Consider the following 15,090-nt stretch of genomic DNA (forward strand, 5'->3'; position numbering starts at 1 on the left):
GCCTCTGTGGGAAGGAGTTGGGTGTATATGGGATCAGAAGAGAGGCCAGTATTCAAGAAATATCCTGGGTTGGTGGAAGAGAGGGACGATTTTCGTTTTATAGAAGATGAACCTGGCTGGGCTTGGTGGTTCATGCCTGTAATCCCAGCACTTTGGGAGGCCGGTGTGGGCAGATCACTTGAGGCCAGCCTAGACAACATGGTAAGACCCTGTCTCTTCAAAAAAATACAAAAATTAACCGGGTGTGGTGATGCGTACCTGTGATCCCAGCTACTCAGGAGGCTGAGGTGGGACCATCTCTTGAGCCTGGGAGGCGGAGGTTGCAGTGAGCCATGATCACACCACTGCACTCCAGCCTGGGCAATAGAGTGAGACTGTCTAAAAAAGAAAGAAAAGAAGTCAAGCTTACTTGTTTGTCTCATTGAACATCTCATTTCACGCCCATAATGAAAGAGAGCGAGGTGGTGTTATTGTCACACGCTCCCCAGAAGGAAGCCAAGGTTCCGTGATTGTTCCTTTGGGATTGCAGGTGACTAGCCCCAAATCGCACACTGTTTCTATTCCAAGTCTTTTTATCACCACTTGCAATTATGTTTTCCAGTTTGGCATGAGATGTCAGGGCAGTGTAGCATTTTGGGCTGTTTCGAGTAACAGAATAACCAGTGTTTCACAGTTCATCTTTTTCAAAGTATAGTAAAATACTCTTTCCAAAGAAATACCAAGTAAGTGCTTGGTTCGTCATTGTTTAGTAAGGGAGTGTGAGATGGCTCATTTTGTGTGATTGAAGAGGCCTGTTCAGTGCTCGTGATGATCTTGCAATTAATTCATCCCGCAAGCATTCCCTCTTGATTGAATGCCAGAGACAGTGCCAGACATGCTGCTTGGCATTGAGAGGGACAGAGAAGGTGACCTGGGATGGGGAAGGCAAGGGAGAGGAGGCTGGCCCCCTACAGACTTAGTGACACGCCAGAGGTCACTTTCCAAGAAGAAATTGCAGCACCATCTTGACGTTAGCTGCTCCTCATCTCAGCGTCGAGTGCTGAGCACGCGGCTGCAAGAGGCCTGTTAGTGCTGTGAGTCTGTTCCAATTCCTGAGAGATGGACATTTCCTTGCTTTATGCCTCTGCAGCTGCAACACTTGATAACTGGTAATTCATGGAGAAGAATGCCGTGTTCTCCTTGTTAATGAAAGCGGCCTGCTACCTTTGCATGTTCCCCACTCCGTAGCATTCATTTTCTCCTTTACATTTCGGCAGTGCCATCAAATCGCCTCACTGATGTTGCAGCTGTGCATTCTTCATGCATGTTGGGCTTTGGTTCCACAGCTCCACGCGGCTCCTGGATTGGCGAGTAAGGCATATGTCTATACATCACCCTGGGGTACATCACCCATCTGGTGCTTGCTTGCCAATCACCTCCTTCTGGATGAGAACAGGTTCACTCTGCTGCACTCATCACCTGGCTTCCTTTTTCAGCCAATGGCCAAGCCATGTGCTACAGTGCTGTTGGTTACAGTGGGTGTGACCTCCTGTGACTTTTTGTCTCTGTGTTTATCAGATAAAAATGTGAAAAGATGTGTATGTCTGTGGTCCCAGCTACATGGGAGGCTGAGGCTGGAGTATCACTTGAACCCGGGAGACGGAGGTTGCAGTGAGCTAAGATCACACCACTGCACTCCAGCCTGGGTGACAAAGTAAGACCCTGTCTCAAAAAAAAAAGTGAAAAGAGTCACATTATAGACAACCATATAATTGTCAGGCTAGAGGACCACCTGTTGAGTGATGCATAAACTGTCACTGCATTTTTGTTGCAAAGAGCTACTGTTTCTCTGATTAGTGTGACGTCGGCATGGCCTAGTCTTTACATCAGTGCTCCCGGGAGGCTGGCCCAGCGTTGGGAGGTGCAGCAAATGCATACGGAAGGGAATCGTGTTTGAGCCATGTGGCAGGAAGGTTATGCACCTGGGCACTGGAGCTAGATTCTTCCTGGGTTCAAATCCTGCCTCTGCCTCTCACTAGTGGGTGACCTTGGGCAAGATCCTCACCTGTGTAGTTCCTTGCCCCATTTGGTTATTTGTAGGATAAAGCAAGACAATGTATATAAAGTGTTCAGAGCCATGCTGGGCACATTTTAAGTGTTCACTGAGTATTCAGGATGGCTGTTATTACCTGGAAAGAGTAACAAGAGTGTGCCATCTCTTGGCACCTCTCAGCAGCACTGTTGGGGAGATGCTAATATGATGCCCATTGATGGCTGTGGCAACTGAGACCTATAGAGGAGAAGGTAGGAAGCAGTGGAGCCAGGACTGAAACCACGGTGGATGGGACTCTGGGCCTCTGAATCCCACCCTGGCTTTGTACCTTGCTGTGTACCTTGCCAGTCCTGGCGCCTGAGGCCGGAGATGGGGAAGGTTAGCCAGGGGCCCAGGAGCGTGTTGGGGAGGCTGAGTCTAGCCCACTAACAAAGCAGAAGGCCAGCGAGCAGTAAGTTGCTGGGAGCTTGGGAGTCAAGTTTAAAGCATAGAACCTGACTGTTCCTTAAAAGCCCCTCCCCTGCCCTCTCTTCCATCCTCGTGATCTATTTGCCAGGGGGTTGAAGGGCAATGAAAATTTCTCTGGTGCCCCCTTGTACCAGGCATGTTGCCTGTTGGATCCCACACTACCCCCATGGTGGCGTGTGATGATATGGAACTACTCTTGTCTCTGTTTTACAGATGAGGAACTGAGGCTCCTGTGGTCAGGGTCGCTTGGCTAGTAGAAAGTGGGTCTCAGACTTGGGGCCAGGTCTGCCTGGGCATGTTTTTTGTTAGTGACCATGGCCTGTCTCCTTTCTTAAGGGGAAAAACCTTTCTCCTACTTCTCAAATCGCTTAGCAGAGCTGTTTGAGGAAGCATCCTCAGAGGGTGAGTAGGCTCGGCCTGGGAGAGCCTGGAAGGGTCTTCTTAGCTTGATTATCACAACAGCTTTGATAGATTCAGACAGAATCTCAGGCCCTGGGATCTCTCCTTCCTTTACCTGATGCCTCTGGCCACCGGTCTCTCTTTCCTTCGTGCTCAACCAAGATTCTTCCCTGGGCAGGCTGCCTGGTGCCCTTACATCCCCTTTCCTGGTCACTCGCAAACAACTGCTTTCTCCCCTCCCTGCTGCACCACTGAATAGATGCTGAGAAACCCACTCAACTCGTTGCATCTATAGGGCATTGAGTCAAGGTATTTGATATCTCTTCTGAGGCTATGAGCGTGAAGAACCCCTTTGTGAGCAGCACGGGCTAGTGCCTGACTGAGAGGCTACTGGCTGGCCCGGGACCACTGCCCTGACTTCCTGCAAAGTCCAGCGGCTGTGCATCTGCCCCTACCTGGGGAGCTGGCCGAGCACCTTGGGTCCAAGGGTACCACCACTGTCACCAAGCACCAGCCCCAGGTGACCTAGGCCTTAGCAGAAATAAAAGGTGAGTGGCTTCTGGGCACACCTAGCGAGCTGGCTCCTCCTGGGCTCTGAGCTGGCTTTCCTACTATTCTTTCCTTCCTGAGCATGCTGCTGAAGTCCTGTTGACATCCAAGACTTGTATCAGTCATTTCCTCCTCTATCAAGCCGTCCTAAGCTCCCCCTATGCCTCCCAGCCCTGGCGCATTTTCCCTCCCTTCCTCTGCGGCCCCATCACTCTTGTGTGAACCTCTTCTCTTCCAGCGTCTGCATGGGCCATGTGGCAATAAATGCAGGATTCACCAGGATTCACCTGTCTGGGGTGGACTATGGGCTCTGAGAGGGGTGGACTGTGGGCTCTGAGAGGCGTGGACTGTGGGCTCTGAGAGGCGTGGCCTGTGGCTTCCTGCGCTTGCCTGAGTCCCCCTCGTTTCATCAGTGATCAGTGAATCCAGCTCTCCCGCCTGTTCGCTTTGTCCTACCTTGTATTTAGGGCATTACAGCAATCCGACTTCATTGAAAATCCTCTTGGTAAACTTTTTGGTGTTTTTTGTTTCTTTGTTTTTGAGACAGGGTCTTGCTGTGTCACCCAGGCTGGAGTGCAGTGGCACGACCACAGCTCACTGCAGCCTCAACCTTCTGGGCTCAAGTGATCTTCCTGCCTCAGCCTCCCAAGTAGCTGGGACTGCAGGCATGCACCACCATACCCAGCTAAATTTTGTATTTTTTGTAAAGACAAGGTCTCACCATGCTTCCTGTGCTCATCTTGAACTTCTGGGCTCAAGTGATCCTCCTGCCTTAGCCTCCCCAGATCTTGGGATTACAGGCATGAGCCACTGCGCCCAGCCTGGGAAACTTTTTAAATTGAGGAATCACATAAATACAATAAAGTACATAAAAGTTTAGTAATCTTAGATGTACTGCTTGATGATTTTGTACACATGATTATATTCATGTATAATTCGAGTGAAGATGGAAAACATTTCTGGTATTCCCATAAAGCCCCTCCTCAGTTTGTAACCCATACCTCCACCCCACCCAAGAGAATCACCATCCTAACTTCTAAACTTGCCTTTTCAAAGTTTTTTTAATTGTGATAAAATAAACATAAAATTCACTCTCAACTATTCTTAAGTGTTTAGTTCAGTGGCATTAATGCGTTTTGTAAAGATGTTCTTTACGTTTAAATAGTGCTGGTAATAAAAGTTTCTAGTGCTGGTAATATCTAAATAGTGCTGGTAATAAAACAATTGAGTGATGTAGACGCAGGTAGAGCAGAAAGTGAAAGTTCCTCCAACCTCTGTATCTTCCTCAGAGGGAACCACTGTTCTCAGTTTGTATATTCTTCCAGACCTTTCGCTGTGTATTTTCATGTAAGTATCAACCCAGGAATACATGATATACACGTATGTTTCAGCCCTATAGTTTTGGTTTTATTTTAACCATAAACTGAATCATTAATTGTTGATTGATTGCAACTTGCTTTTTCCTGTGCAGCCTGTGTCCAGGTCTTTGTAAGCTGCTGTACCCACACCTGGTGGAACATGTTTGTTTGACATCTGTCTTCTCAGCCATGTGTCTCCTCTCGTTCACTCAGGCACCCAGTCTTTGGTTGTTTCCATCCTCCCTCCCATCCCGTTGCTGCCCTTTGCAGTTTCTGCACACAGATTCCTCCATTCCATGAAAGATTGATCCCTGGGGATTCACCTTTCCCAAAGTTTGACTTTTGAAAAAGCAAGGAGCAAAGCCTCAGGTGAAGGGGTTCAAGACTGATGGAAGACATCATTAACCAGCAGGCAGGTGCAGACGCTTAGGGAGTAGTTAGGCCCCGGGGCACCTCTAAAATGTCGTTGCTGACTGTTAGCTGGCCCTCACCCCAGAAGCCAGCCCAAATATTCAGCTGCAGAGCTCAGGGCTCCCTTGTGTTTCACTGCAGTCAGCAAAGAGGCTCCTTCCCTTCATGCTCCTCCTGCAGCCCAGCCTCAGGCACCTGGGAGATGAGCGCGTGGTGAAACCTAAACCTGTGGCATTTGGGACATGTAGACCTTCTTTGCAGAATACTTTTCCCTGGGGCATGTGTTGTGTACTTTCTTTATGAGAAAATCAACCCAAACGCCTTGTGATTTCTTACTCTGAAGTGGGCTTTTCCACTTCTGGTTAGTTTGGGTGAGCTTGCTCTTTCATTGTGCTACGTTTAGCTCCTGAGAATGTTTGGCTTTTTTTCCCCTTCTTTCCCTCCCTTCTCCTTCTTCTCCTTTTTTCATCATTCTGTCTTGCCCTTTGGGTACAGCCTGGTACAAACGTTCATTCCTACAGCCATGAGCTCACTCAGCAGCAGCCTGTCCGCCCCTGCTCTGGTCCAGGCACCGTGGGGTAGAGATGAGAGCACAGTGGCAAGAGGAGGAACAGGAGCCCTTCTCCTAGGGGCTTCAGACTGGAGCATCCTTGGAGGCTGGCAGCCAGAAGGAGGGTGACCGGAGCAACAGAAATGGTCACAAATCTCTGCCCACATTTCCCAGCCAAATTCTACCAGCCTCTGCATGCTAACTGTGATGTTTTGGTGTTAGCTTTAAGAAAAAACAAACAAACAAAAAACAGGTTTTTAAAATATAGAATAAAAGGGAGCAAAAATAGTCCTTAGTCCCAATGTCCAAATGACCCCTGCTGAATTTGTATTATGTATCTATTTATATGTATATGTTTAGAGACAGGGTCTCACTGTGTAGCCCCGGCTGGTCTTGAACTACTGGGCTCAAGGAATCCTCCCATCTCAGCCTCCCAAAGTGCTGGGATTACAGACATGAGCTCCACACCCAGCTGAATGTTTAAAATAAAGTTAATATATGTTCATGATTAGAAATCTCAAACCAAAAGGTATAAAATTAAAAAAGTGTGCTTGTGTGGGTGTGTACACAGTGCCACTGCTTTTTTTAATTCCCCCAAGATGCCAATACATTCTTAGGCATCTTTCCAGGAAAAGTCGCGTTTACACCATCACGTATAGCCTTTGAAAAGCTTTACTTGAAAGGGACCCTACTGCGTACTTGGTTCCTGCATTTTCATCCTGGTGCTGAGTCTGCATCAGTTTGTTTAGGAATAAAAAGGCCCCAGTCTTCTTAGATTCCCACCCTTTGGACAAACAGATCATAATTACCTAACAACTCCCCTCTCGATGGACATTTAGGTTATTTCCAGTTGTTTACTGGAAGGTCGTGTTATAAAGGTTTGAAATTTCCCCAGTAAGCATGCCCTCCCACACCAGACACCTGATCACTGAGAAAAGTAGATCCCTTTGGAAAGTTTTAAAATTCATTCTTGCAGCTGATTTTTTTTTCTTTTTTTAGATGTAAGCAGGAAAAGAAGGTAATGTTTTGTGTTGGATGTTCACCGTTTCGGCACTCTCTGAAGGAACTTTATTACTTATTTATTTATTTTGAGACGGAGTGTCACTCTGTTGTGCCCAGGCTGGAGTGCAGTGCTTTAATCTTGCTTTACTTCAACCTCCCCCTCCCAGGTTCGATCGATCCTCTTGCCTCAGCCTCCCGAGTAGTTGGGACTACAAGCGCCCGCCACCACACCTGGCTAATTTTTTGTATGTTTAGTAGAAGCGGAGTTTCACTATATTGGCCAGGCTGGTCTTGAATACCTGACCTCAGGTGATCCACCTGCCTGGGCCTCCCAAAGTGCTGGGATTACAGGCGTGAGCCACCACACCCGGCCTCTGAATGAACTTTATATCCATGGGTTCCTTTGGTTCTAGGGGGCCAGAATTACTCTCCGTGTTTTAGAACAGGAACCTGAGGCCTAGGACAGGCCAGCTGGGTTGGGTTTCAGACCACTCTGGCCAGCCCCAGGCGCTGAGCACTTTATTTCACTTCGTCAGTTCTGCCAGTTTGTTCTGTATGTCTGAGTCCACACAGAGCTTAGGGAGGGGTTCTATGTCTGTGTGAATTTCTGCTCTTAATTTCAAACTAGGGGACATTTTGCCCTGCGCTTGGTCTCTATTTTCTGTTTCTGAAAGCTTTGATTGCTGTGTGGCCGGCTCTGAAATTCACTAGGAGTTGGCAGTGATGGGAGGAAGCTAACTTCCTGGGTTTGGATGCTTCAGGAGAAGATGAGAGGGCGACTAGGCTGCATTCGATCACCCGGCATCCTAAGTGGGCTCTGATGGATGCTGTCTGTTAAGCAGTGCATTCTCAGAACGCTCCCATCTGGGGGCCCTCGGTTATTGGTGTCTGTAATACGCTATCTGGGTTTCCTGGACAGTAGAATCATGCAGCAATTTATGTGTCATTTTTTTGTGGTTGAATAATCCACAGTGGGCAAATAAAAATTAATGTTTGTATTTGGATGCTAATTCACCTTTCAATTAGGTTTTGTTTTGAGCGTTATTGAAATTAATCTGTGTTCCTTGAGCACATTTCCATTTATTGGCAAGGTACGGTGTCTCCCAGCATATAATTGGTGGTCGTTTGGGGTAAATTCAGATGGATAATCTATATCAAGATAATGGAAAAGTTTATTTTGAAACTTTTTTTAAATGACAAAATGACATCTGAACATTATTCAGACTCTGGTAAGAGAAAAACACTTAAATCAAAATCCCGCCCTAAACAAATCAATTTTCTTCTGTCTTTTGTGCCTTTCTAGTCTGTTTGCATGTCTATACCCTTTTTTTTTTTTCTTTTCTTTTTTGAGACATCTCACTCTGTCTCCCGGGCTAGAGTGCAGTGGCGCCATGTTGGCGCTCTGCCTCCTGGACTCGAGCGATCCTTCTACCTCAGCCTCTGAAGTAGCTGGGACTACATGGGCATGCCACCATGCCCAGCTAATTTTTCTATTTTTTGTAGAGATGGGGTTTTGCCATGTTGCCCAGGCTGGTCTTGAAATCCTTGGCTCAAGTGATCCTCCCAGCTTGGTCTCCCAAATTGCTGGGATTACAGGTGTGAGCCATGTGCCTGGCCTTCCTCTTTAAAGAGCATTAAATGTAGAATTAAGTTTTAGCTCCTGGTGAAACACTGTTCTTTTAGGAAGAGTGTGAGCTTTGGAATTGGCAAGCCCCAATAAGCCCCAATTCAAATTCTGACTCCAACTCAGTAGCTGTGTGACATTGGGCAAGTTATTTAACCTTTCTGCTCCTCTATTTTCTCAACGATAAAAATGGGACTGATAATTCCTATATATTATGGTTGTTATAAAGACTGAGATATACTAATATGAAGCATGAACCACAGTTGACACTAGCCTCATTCTGTCGCCCAGGCTGGATGGAGTGTAGTGGCACGATCTTGCTCACTGAAGCCTTGACCTCCCAGCCTCAAGCAATCCCTCCCACCTCAGCCCCGCAAAGTGCTGGGATTAGAGAGGTGAGCCACCACACCCGGCCATCTCTGACTTTTTAAAGGAAGAACTTCGTCCTTTGGGGCAAGCTGATCTTTGACTTATTGCTGATACTTACTAGGCTTCCTTTCTAATGAGAGCCAGAATTTGACAACACCCACTACACTTGGCTTTTTCTTTCTGGTTATTTATCTTTAATATAATAGCAAGGCACGCTAGTGTTCCATTGCCTGTAGTGATAGTTTTGTTTAAAATGAACTTATTTGGGTTAAAATTAATAATAATATCAGTGGGCTGTAGCTAAGACACAGCTTGTGTGGCTGGTACGTGGTTTTGAATCCCGGCTCTGCCACCTCCTGGCTGTGTGACCTCGGGCAGATCCTTTTCTGTCTCTGTGCTTCAGTTTCTTCACCTGTAAAATGAGGATGACACAGTAATATCTCATGCAGTTGCTATAAAGTTCAAGTGAGATCATATAGTCAGAGCCTGAGAACAGCATCTGACACATAAGAAAGTACCACAGAAGTGTTCATCAGAATTTCTCCTTACACAAACAGCTAATATTTGGGGAGTGTAGAGCTGCTGCTGGTAAAGTGCACCATTTCTGACTTAGGGCAGTAGACAGTAAATGGTAGCTGGCACTGTTGTTTTGATTATTTGATGATGATGTTAATAATGGGCATAATAATAGATCTGGAGGTGGCATTTGTTTTGGAGATTAATTTCTCTTTATTAAAATATGTTTTTATTGTCTGTGTTCATGGGGTAAAATGGCAGTGTTGCCACATTGATGTATTGCATTGTGGTGAAGTCAGGACCTTCATTGCATCCATCACTGGAGTAATGCGCACTGGACCCACCAAACACCCTCCCATCATCCACCCCCTCCAAGTCCACCACCCCTCCCAGTCTCATTGTCCATCATCCCACACTCTGCTGCCATGTGCACATGTTATTTAGCTCCTGCTTATGAGAATATGCAGTAAGTGTCTGAGTTATTTCACTTAAGATAATCGTCCCCATGTTGCTGCAAAAGACATGATTTCCTTCTTTTTTAGAGCTGAATACTATTCCATCGTGTGTATACATGTCATTTTCTTTATCTAGTCCTCTGTTGGTGGACACTTAGGCTGATTCCATGTCTTTGCTATTATGAATAGTCCCGCAGTAAGCATGCGAGTGCAGCTATCTTATGATATAATGGTTTCTTTTGGAGATGAGTTTCTTAGGACAGAAACTTCTGGGCAACTTGATAGCATCCAGCGGGATTCTAGTGTTCGAATTCACCTGTTGCCTTCGTTGGACTTTCCTAGGCCAAGCCCAGCATTCGGTGCTTCATTAAACCCACCGAGACACTCGAGCGGTCCCTTGAGATGAACAAGCACAAGGGCAAGAGGCGGGTGCAAAAGAGACCCAACTACAAAAACGTTGGGGAAGAAGAAGATGAGGAGAAAGGGCCCACCGAGGATGCCCAAGAAGACGCCGAGAAGGCTAAAGGTACAGAGGGTGGTTCAAAAGGCATCAAGACGAGTGGGGAGAGTGAAGGTGAGTGTCCCCATGAACGCCGCCCTGCGCCTGCGCCGCCAGCCAGCCCACCAGCGAGGCTGCCACCTGTGCCCTCTCCACCCCGACTTCTGCTCCCCACAGTGTCCAGCCAGTGATTCGATTCCTTCCTCACACTGGCGTACCTCATTCTATACAGCCCTGCCACTCGGAGGCTGCTGTAGGTGTATGTCATATGCAGGTCCAGGGCAAGTCCCGCCCTCATGGGATGGGTGACCTGGGGCCAGTTTTCCTCACCTATTAAAGGAGGGTAACAAATAGTACCTACTTTGTAGTGTTCATACAAGAATTAAATGAGTGAATATATGCAATGTGCTCCAAACAGTGCCTGGCCCATTCTAAATGCTACAAAGGCTTCGATGCTGCAGAAGTGTTTGTCATTATTATGACAGTAGGAGCAGCATGGAATTATTATTATCTTTATCCTTATTACTGATATAATTATTCCCAATAACCTGGGGTTATGATTTGCATCCTGTGCACTGCGGGAAGAAAGAGGATTTGTGTTTAATGAAATGATATGCTTGTAGGCCGAGTGCAGTGGCTCACACCTTAATCCCAGCACTTTGGGAAGCCAAGGTGGGAGGATCGCATGAGCCCAGGAGCTTGAGACCAGCCTCACCAACATGACGAGACCCTGTCTCTACAAAAAAAAAAAAAAAAATATTTAGTATTTTTAAAATACTGAAAAATCAAATATAACTCTCTCAATTCTTACGTTAAGGTTTTTTAAGTCCTGTCTGTTTAGAATGAGGTGCACTCGTGTGTAGTACGTATGTGCTCTGTAAGCAAAATCATTCATTCCTCGTTTTGCCCTTTTTGGGAATTCTGGTCGATTTTTCACCTCCCTCTCGTTGAGATGCTAAAACCTTCTTGAATTGGAGATCATTTACTCTGGGATTAAGCAGAATGGAACTGCCCTATTGCTTGTGTCATGGGCCAGGCTCACAGCCACACAGCTGGGGTCTCTGCCCGTGGTCCTGGGCACTGGGGCTGGGGACAGCGGGAAGTGATGGGGAGCTTGATACTTGGTAGAAGTGGAGCTGGGGCTCTTCTCAGGAAGGTCTGGCCACACTTTCTGGAATGAACTTGGCATCTCCTCAGCAGTCTGGTTGCAGTCTCTGTGGGTGTGGGGAACACTTCCTGTGAGCCGTCCTCCTGGGCCTTGGGCTCACAGTGGCTGCTCTGAAACCAGCTCTGCAGAGCCCTGTCAGCAAGGACTGCGTGAGCTTCCCAGTCCAGGGCATCTGAAGCTGTAACACAGAGCCACTCGTTCAGTGACTGGGAGCTCATTTGCTTTTGGGAGTTGCCTGAGATTCTGCAGCCAAAGAATGCCTCCGCCACCACCTTGCTTGCTCCATCATGACTTTCTTGGCAGTTGTCAGTGAATACCATGATCACATATCAACAAGTGTAATCAAAATGTCTCTCTGGTGCCACCGAGACCTCTTTTTATGGTTGAGATCTCCAGCCTCCTCTTATTTCTGTTTAAAGTGTGCAGTAGGTGTTTTGGTTTAGGAATTCATTTTTGGCCTGGGAAGCCTTTGCCAATAAATATCACTGTGGTGGGGAGGGGAGGGCCAAACACAAGGTAAGCCATGCTAATTTGCTTATTGGGGTCATTCTGATTATTTTGTTGTTAATGCAGAAGAAAAATGTCTGCCTAATCCCTAGGTTTAGTTGTTCTGTTGCCACACTGGGGGAGAAATGGACATCTTCACCTCATTTTGTGCATTGTGTTCTCATCGATTTTGTTTTGGAAAGATGCTACCTCTTTCATTCCAGTCCTTTTAAGGATGCTCTCTAACCAGGCCTCAGCTGTGACTAACAGTGGTGTGGATCAGACAGGCTTAGCCCCAAAATCACAATCAAATTAGTCAGCCAGCCAGCCCAGTCCTGGCACACAGGGGCTTCAGGCCAGTTCTGCAGGCTGCTGTTTCAGCTTGAACTGCTTGAATTAGAGTAGGGGCTCCTGGAAGCTGTGCCCGGCTGCCCTGGGCAGGGTTCAAGGGAACGAATTTCTGCCACCTCCAAAAGCCTGTTTTCCAGGTGGTTACTTAGCCAGATCGTGCCACACAGGACCCAGGAATCTCCCCAGAGGCTTTGCTTGAACAGTTGGTGCTTCAGGGCTCAGTCACACATGGCTCTCAATGACCTGTGCAATTTTGATGCCCTCCTAATTTCTTGAGCACATTAGTCATTTCAAAATATGATGGATCTGTCATTTTGTCACTCAGCTCACCATAAATACATACAACTTTCATAGACCGGTCCTGCCAGGCAACAGCACTTGTATTCTGGAGCTTTCTGAATTATATATTTGCTCTCTTGATTATTTGTAAATGTGAAGGTGCAGTTGGTGGGTGTTCTCTCCTTAGACGGTATCTGTGTTTGGATGAAACTGCACAGCTGTTAATTCCTGTGAGTCGGAAGGGTGTCAGGCACATTTCTTCATTCACATTGCATACCAGAGAACAGTGTAGATGCTGGGCAGTGCCTAGAAGATGCGAGATCTGACTCGCGGTCATGTCTCAGCATCTAGGTTTATTGTGTGTCTTGGATGGCCTCTTGAAGCTCTGGACCTCATTGTTCCTGTCTGGAAATTTCTGAATATAGAAAATATAATTCACATGATGACTTTTTTTTTTTAAGTGAAGATACATTGATATTTGTGATTGCAAGATTTAGAAATCCAACTCAGACTGGCTTAAGCAAAGAGGGTGTTTATTGTTCATGTTCCTGGGAAGCTTGGACAGGGCTGGGCCCAGGTGCGCTCACATCCTCCCAGCTTGGCCAGCAAGTGGAGAGGGGGCTTCTCCTTCCCAGTGGCTGCCACTGAAGTCCTGGGGCCAATGCTTGTGGGTACTGTGGGCCTGACTTGGGTCCACTTCCCACCCCCAGAGATATTCTGGACCGATTGGCCTGGCCCACATGACAAATCTATGCTACAGTGGCTCCCTCAGTAAAAAATGAGATGCGTTTATCAGAAGCAAGGGGCATGGATGCTGGGCCAGCAGAAATAGCAGATTTCCCCCTAGAAAGTCACACTGTATTTCTGGGTACTCCCCTTCTCTCTCAAGGCCATCTTCTGCCATCCTATTTTGAGATAGACATGCGGCTCTTTTCTCTTCCACATTATTTCTTCTCTAGAAGCTCCTTTCATTGTCCCTAGATCCACGGACTTGTCGACAGATGGACATGGTGACTCTTAAGGAAAGAGATGCTGACACTCTGCCTCTGCATACCCTGCCAATCCCATTTTAGTAGTGAAATTTTGACTTTAAAAGACAGGGGGAAAATACAGGAGTAAAAAAGGCATGTGGTCACGAGGCACAGTTTTGCCATGACCCGATTTGGATATGGCATTAGTGTGTGTTGTTTTGTTGTTGTTGTTTTTATTTTTTATAAATGCAGCACCCAGAATTCACACCTCCTCCAGATTTAAGCTCAAACAAGGAAGTTGTGTGAAATGAATGTGCACCCCTAACCCATCCACTCCCTTCCCCAGTCTACAGAGGAATTTGCTCTGCCTCAGGTCCCAAGTAATGGGTGACTCATTCTGCAACCAAGAAATCACAGGGCCCCTAAATTTGCAGAAATTAAATACTAAAAAAGGAAGGATATCATCGTCCCTGTAGGCAAAGAAGCATTCACTCTGCCCAGGAAGGCAGACTTCCTAGGGTACGTGCTTGTTTTTTAGCTTGCCCTTGAGTCTGAAAGGACAGTTATCTCTTTTGGAATTTACTTAGAGCAGTAACTTAATAAGCATATCCTAGGGACTGAATCCTTCAAACTCCTCATGTAAAAATAGGGCTGGACTACTGTTTTTTTGCCTATGGAAAAAGTAATTGCCCGGCCTGACCTTCAAAGCCTACTCATTTGTTGAAATTCCAGCAAGGGCATGGAGTACAGATGATAGGCCTTTGAACCTGCCAGGTTAGCTGGGTTTGAGAGGGTACCTGGGAGTTTAGAGACCCATCTTTGCCTTTTTCTTTTTCTTTTGGAAGTCTCTACTGAAATGGGATGAAACCTGGCCTCATTTCCAGCTCCTCTTTCAAAATTAGAGCCAGCCCCAGGCCTGGCAGTGTCTTGGTTGGGGCAAGCCAGGGACTGACTATCGGAGAGTTGAGATCTGAATCCCAGCTCTGCCCCTGAACAGCTGTGTGGCTCTGGGCAAGTAATTGCCCTCTCTGCACTTCTCCACCTATAGAGGGGACTTCCTAATGCCTGGGCCTCAGATTGTCATAAGTGAGAACATCAACACTCTAGCGTTCAGCATGTGACACAGGAGCTTTCTACGAACCCTGGCCAAGGTGGAGGGCAGAGTGAGGCGCTCAAACAGCAATTTGAGTGTGGTTGCATGACCTCCGCTTGGGCACCAAGCACGTTTCTGTGGGACCCGTTTCTCTGTTAATTTCTACAGCTAGTAAGTGAGCTTAGTGAGTGTGCAGGTGAGTATGTGTGTGAGAGTGAGTGTGTTTGTGTGTATGTGTGTGTGTAATGGTGGGAAGAGAGGGAGAAGAAGGATCAGCAGGCCCAGGCGCTGCAGTAGAGAGATGTTGTGGGGCTGTCAGGTTTTCAGATGGGCTTAACTGGGATAAGGAGGAGAATTAGAGGTGAATTAGGACAAAGCCTCTGAAGAGCAACTTCCCGAAAACAGTTCTCAACTCAATCTCCTGCTGGGCAGTAGAAGATAATAAAAAAACAAAGGAAGGGCTGCCCCCAGTACTTAGAGCACTTAGAGCACACACTCTCGGTCATTGTC

General features: G+C 46.9%; 1 protein-coding gene across 7 annotated transcripts in view; it reads left to right on the plus strand.

Moving 5' to 3' along the window:
- CLEC16A (C-type lectin domain containing 16A) overlaps positions 1-15,090 on the plus strand; it is a 236,640-nt gene that overhangs the window by 47,606 nt on the left and 173,944 nt on the right. For 4 of the 7 annotated variants that reach the window (XM_055099547.2, XM_055099552.2, XM_055099549.2 and 1 more), the window contains exon 10: positions 10,076-10,259. In XM_055099547.2, coding sequence (XP_054955522.2) covers positions 10,076-10,259 — 184 coding nt within the window. Of the gene's footprint in view, positions 1-10,075; positions 10,308-15,090 lie in introns of all 7 variants that reach the window. The other 3 variants (XM_008960366.5, XM_055099548.2, XM_055099550.2) reach the window with 1 other exon arrangement.

The sequence above is a fragment of the Pan paniscus genome, chromosome 18, assembly GCF_029289425.2.
Source record: "Pan paniscus chromosome 18, NHGRI_mPanPan1-v2.0_pri, whole genome shotgun sequence".
Classification (NCBI taxonomy): domain Eukaryota; kingdom Metazoa; phylum Chordata; class Mammalia; order Primates; family Hominidae; genus Pan; species Pan paniscus.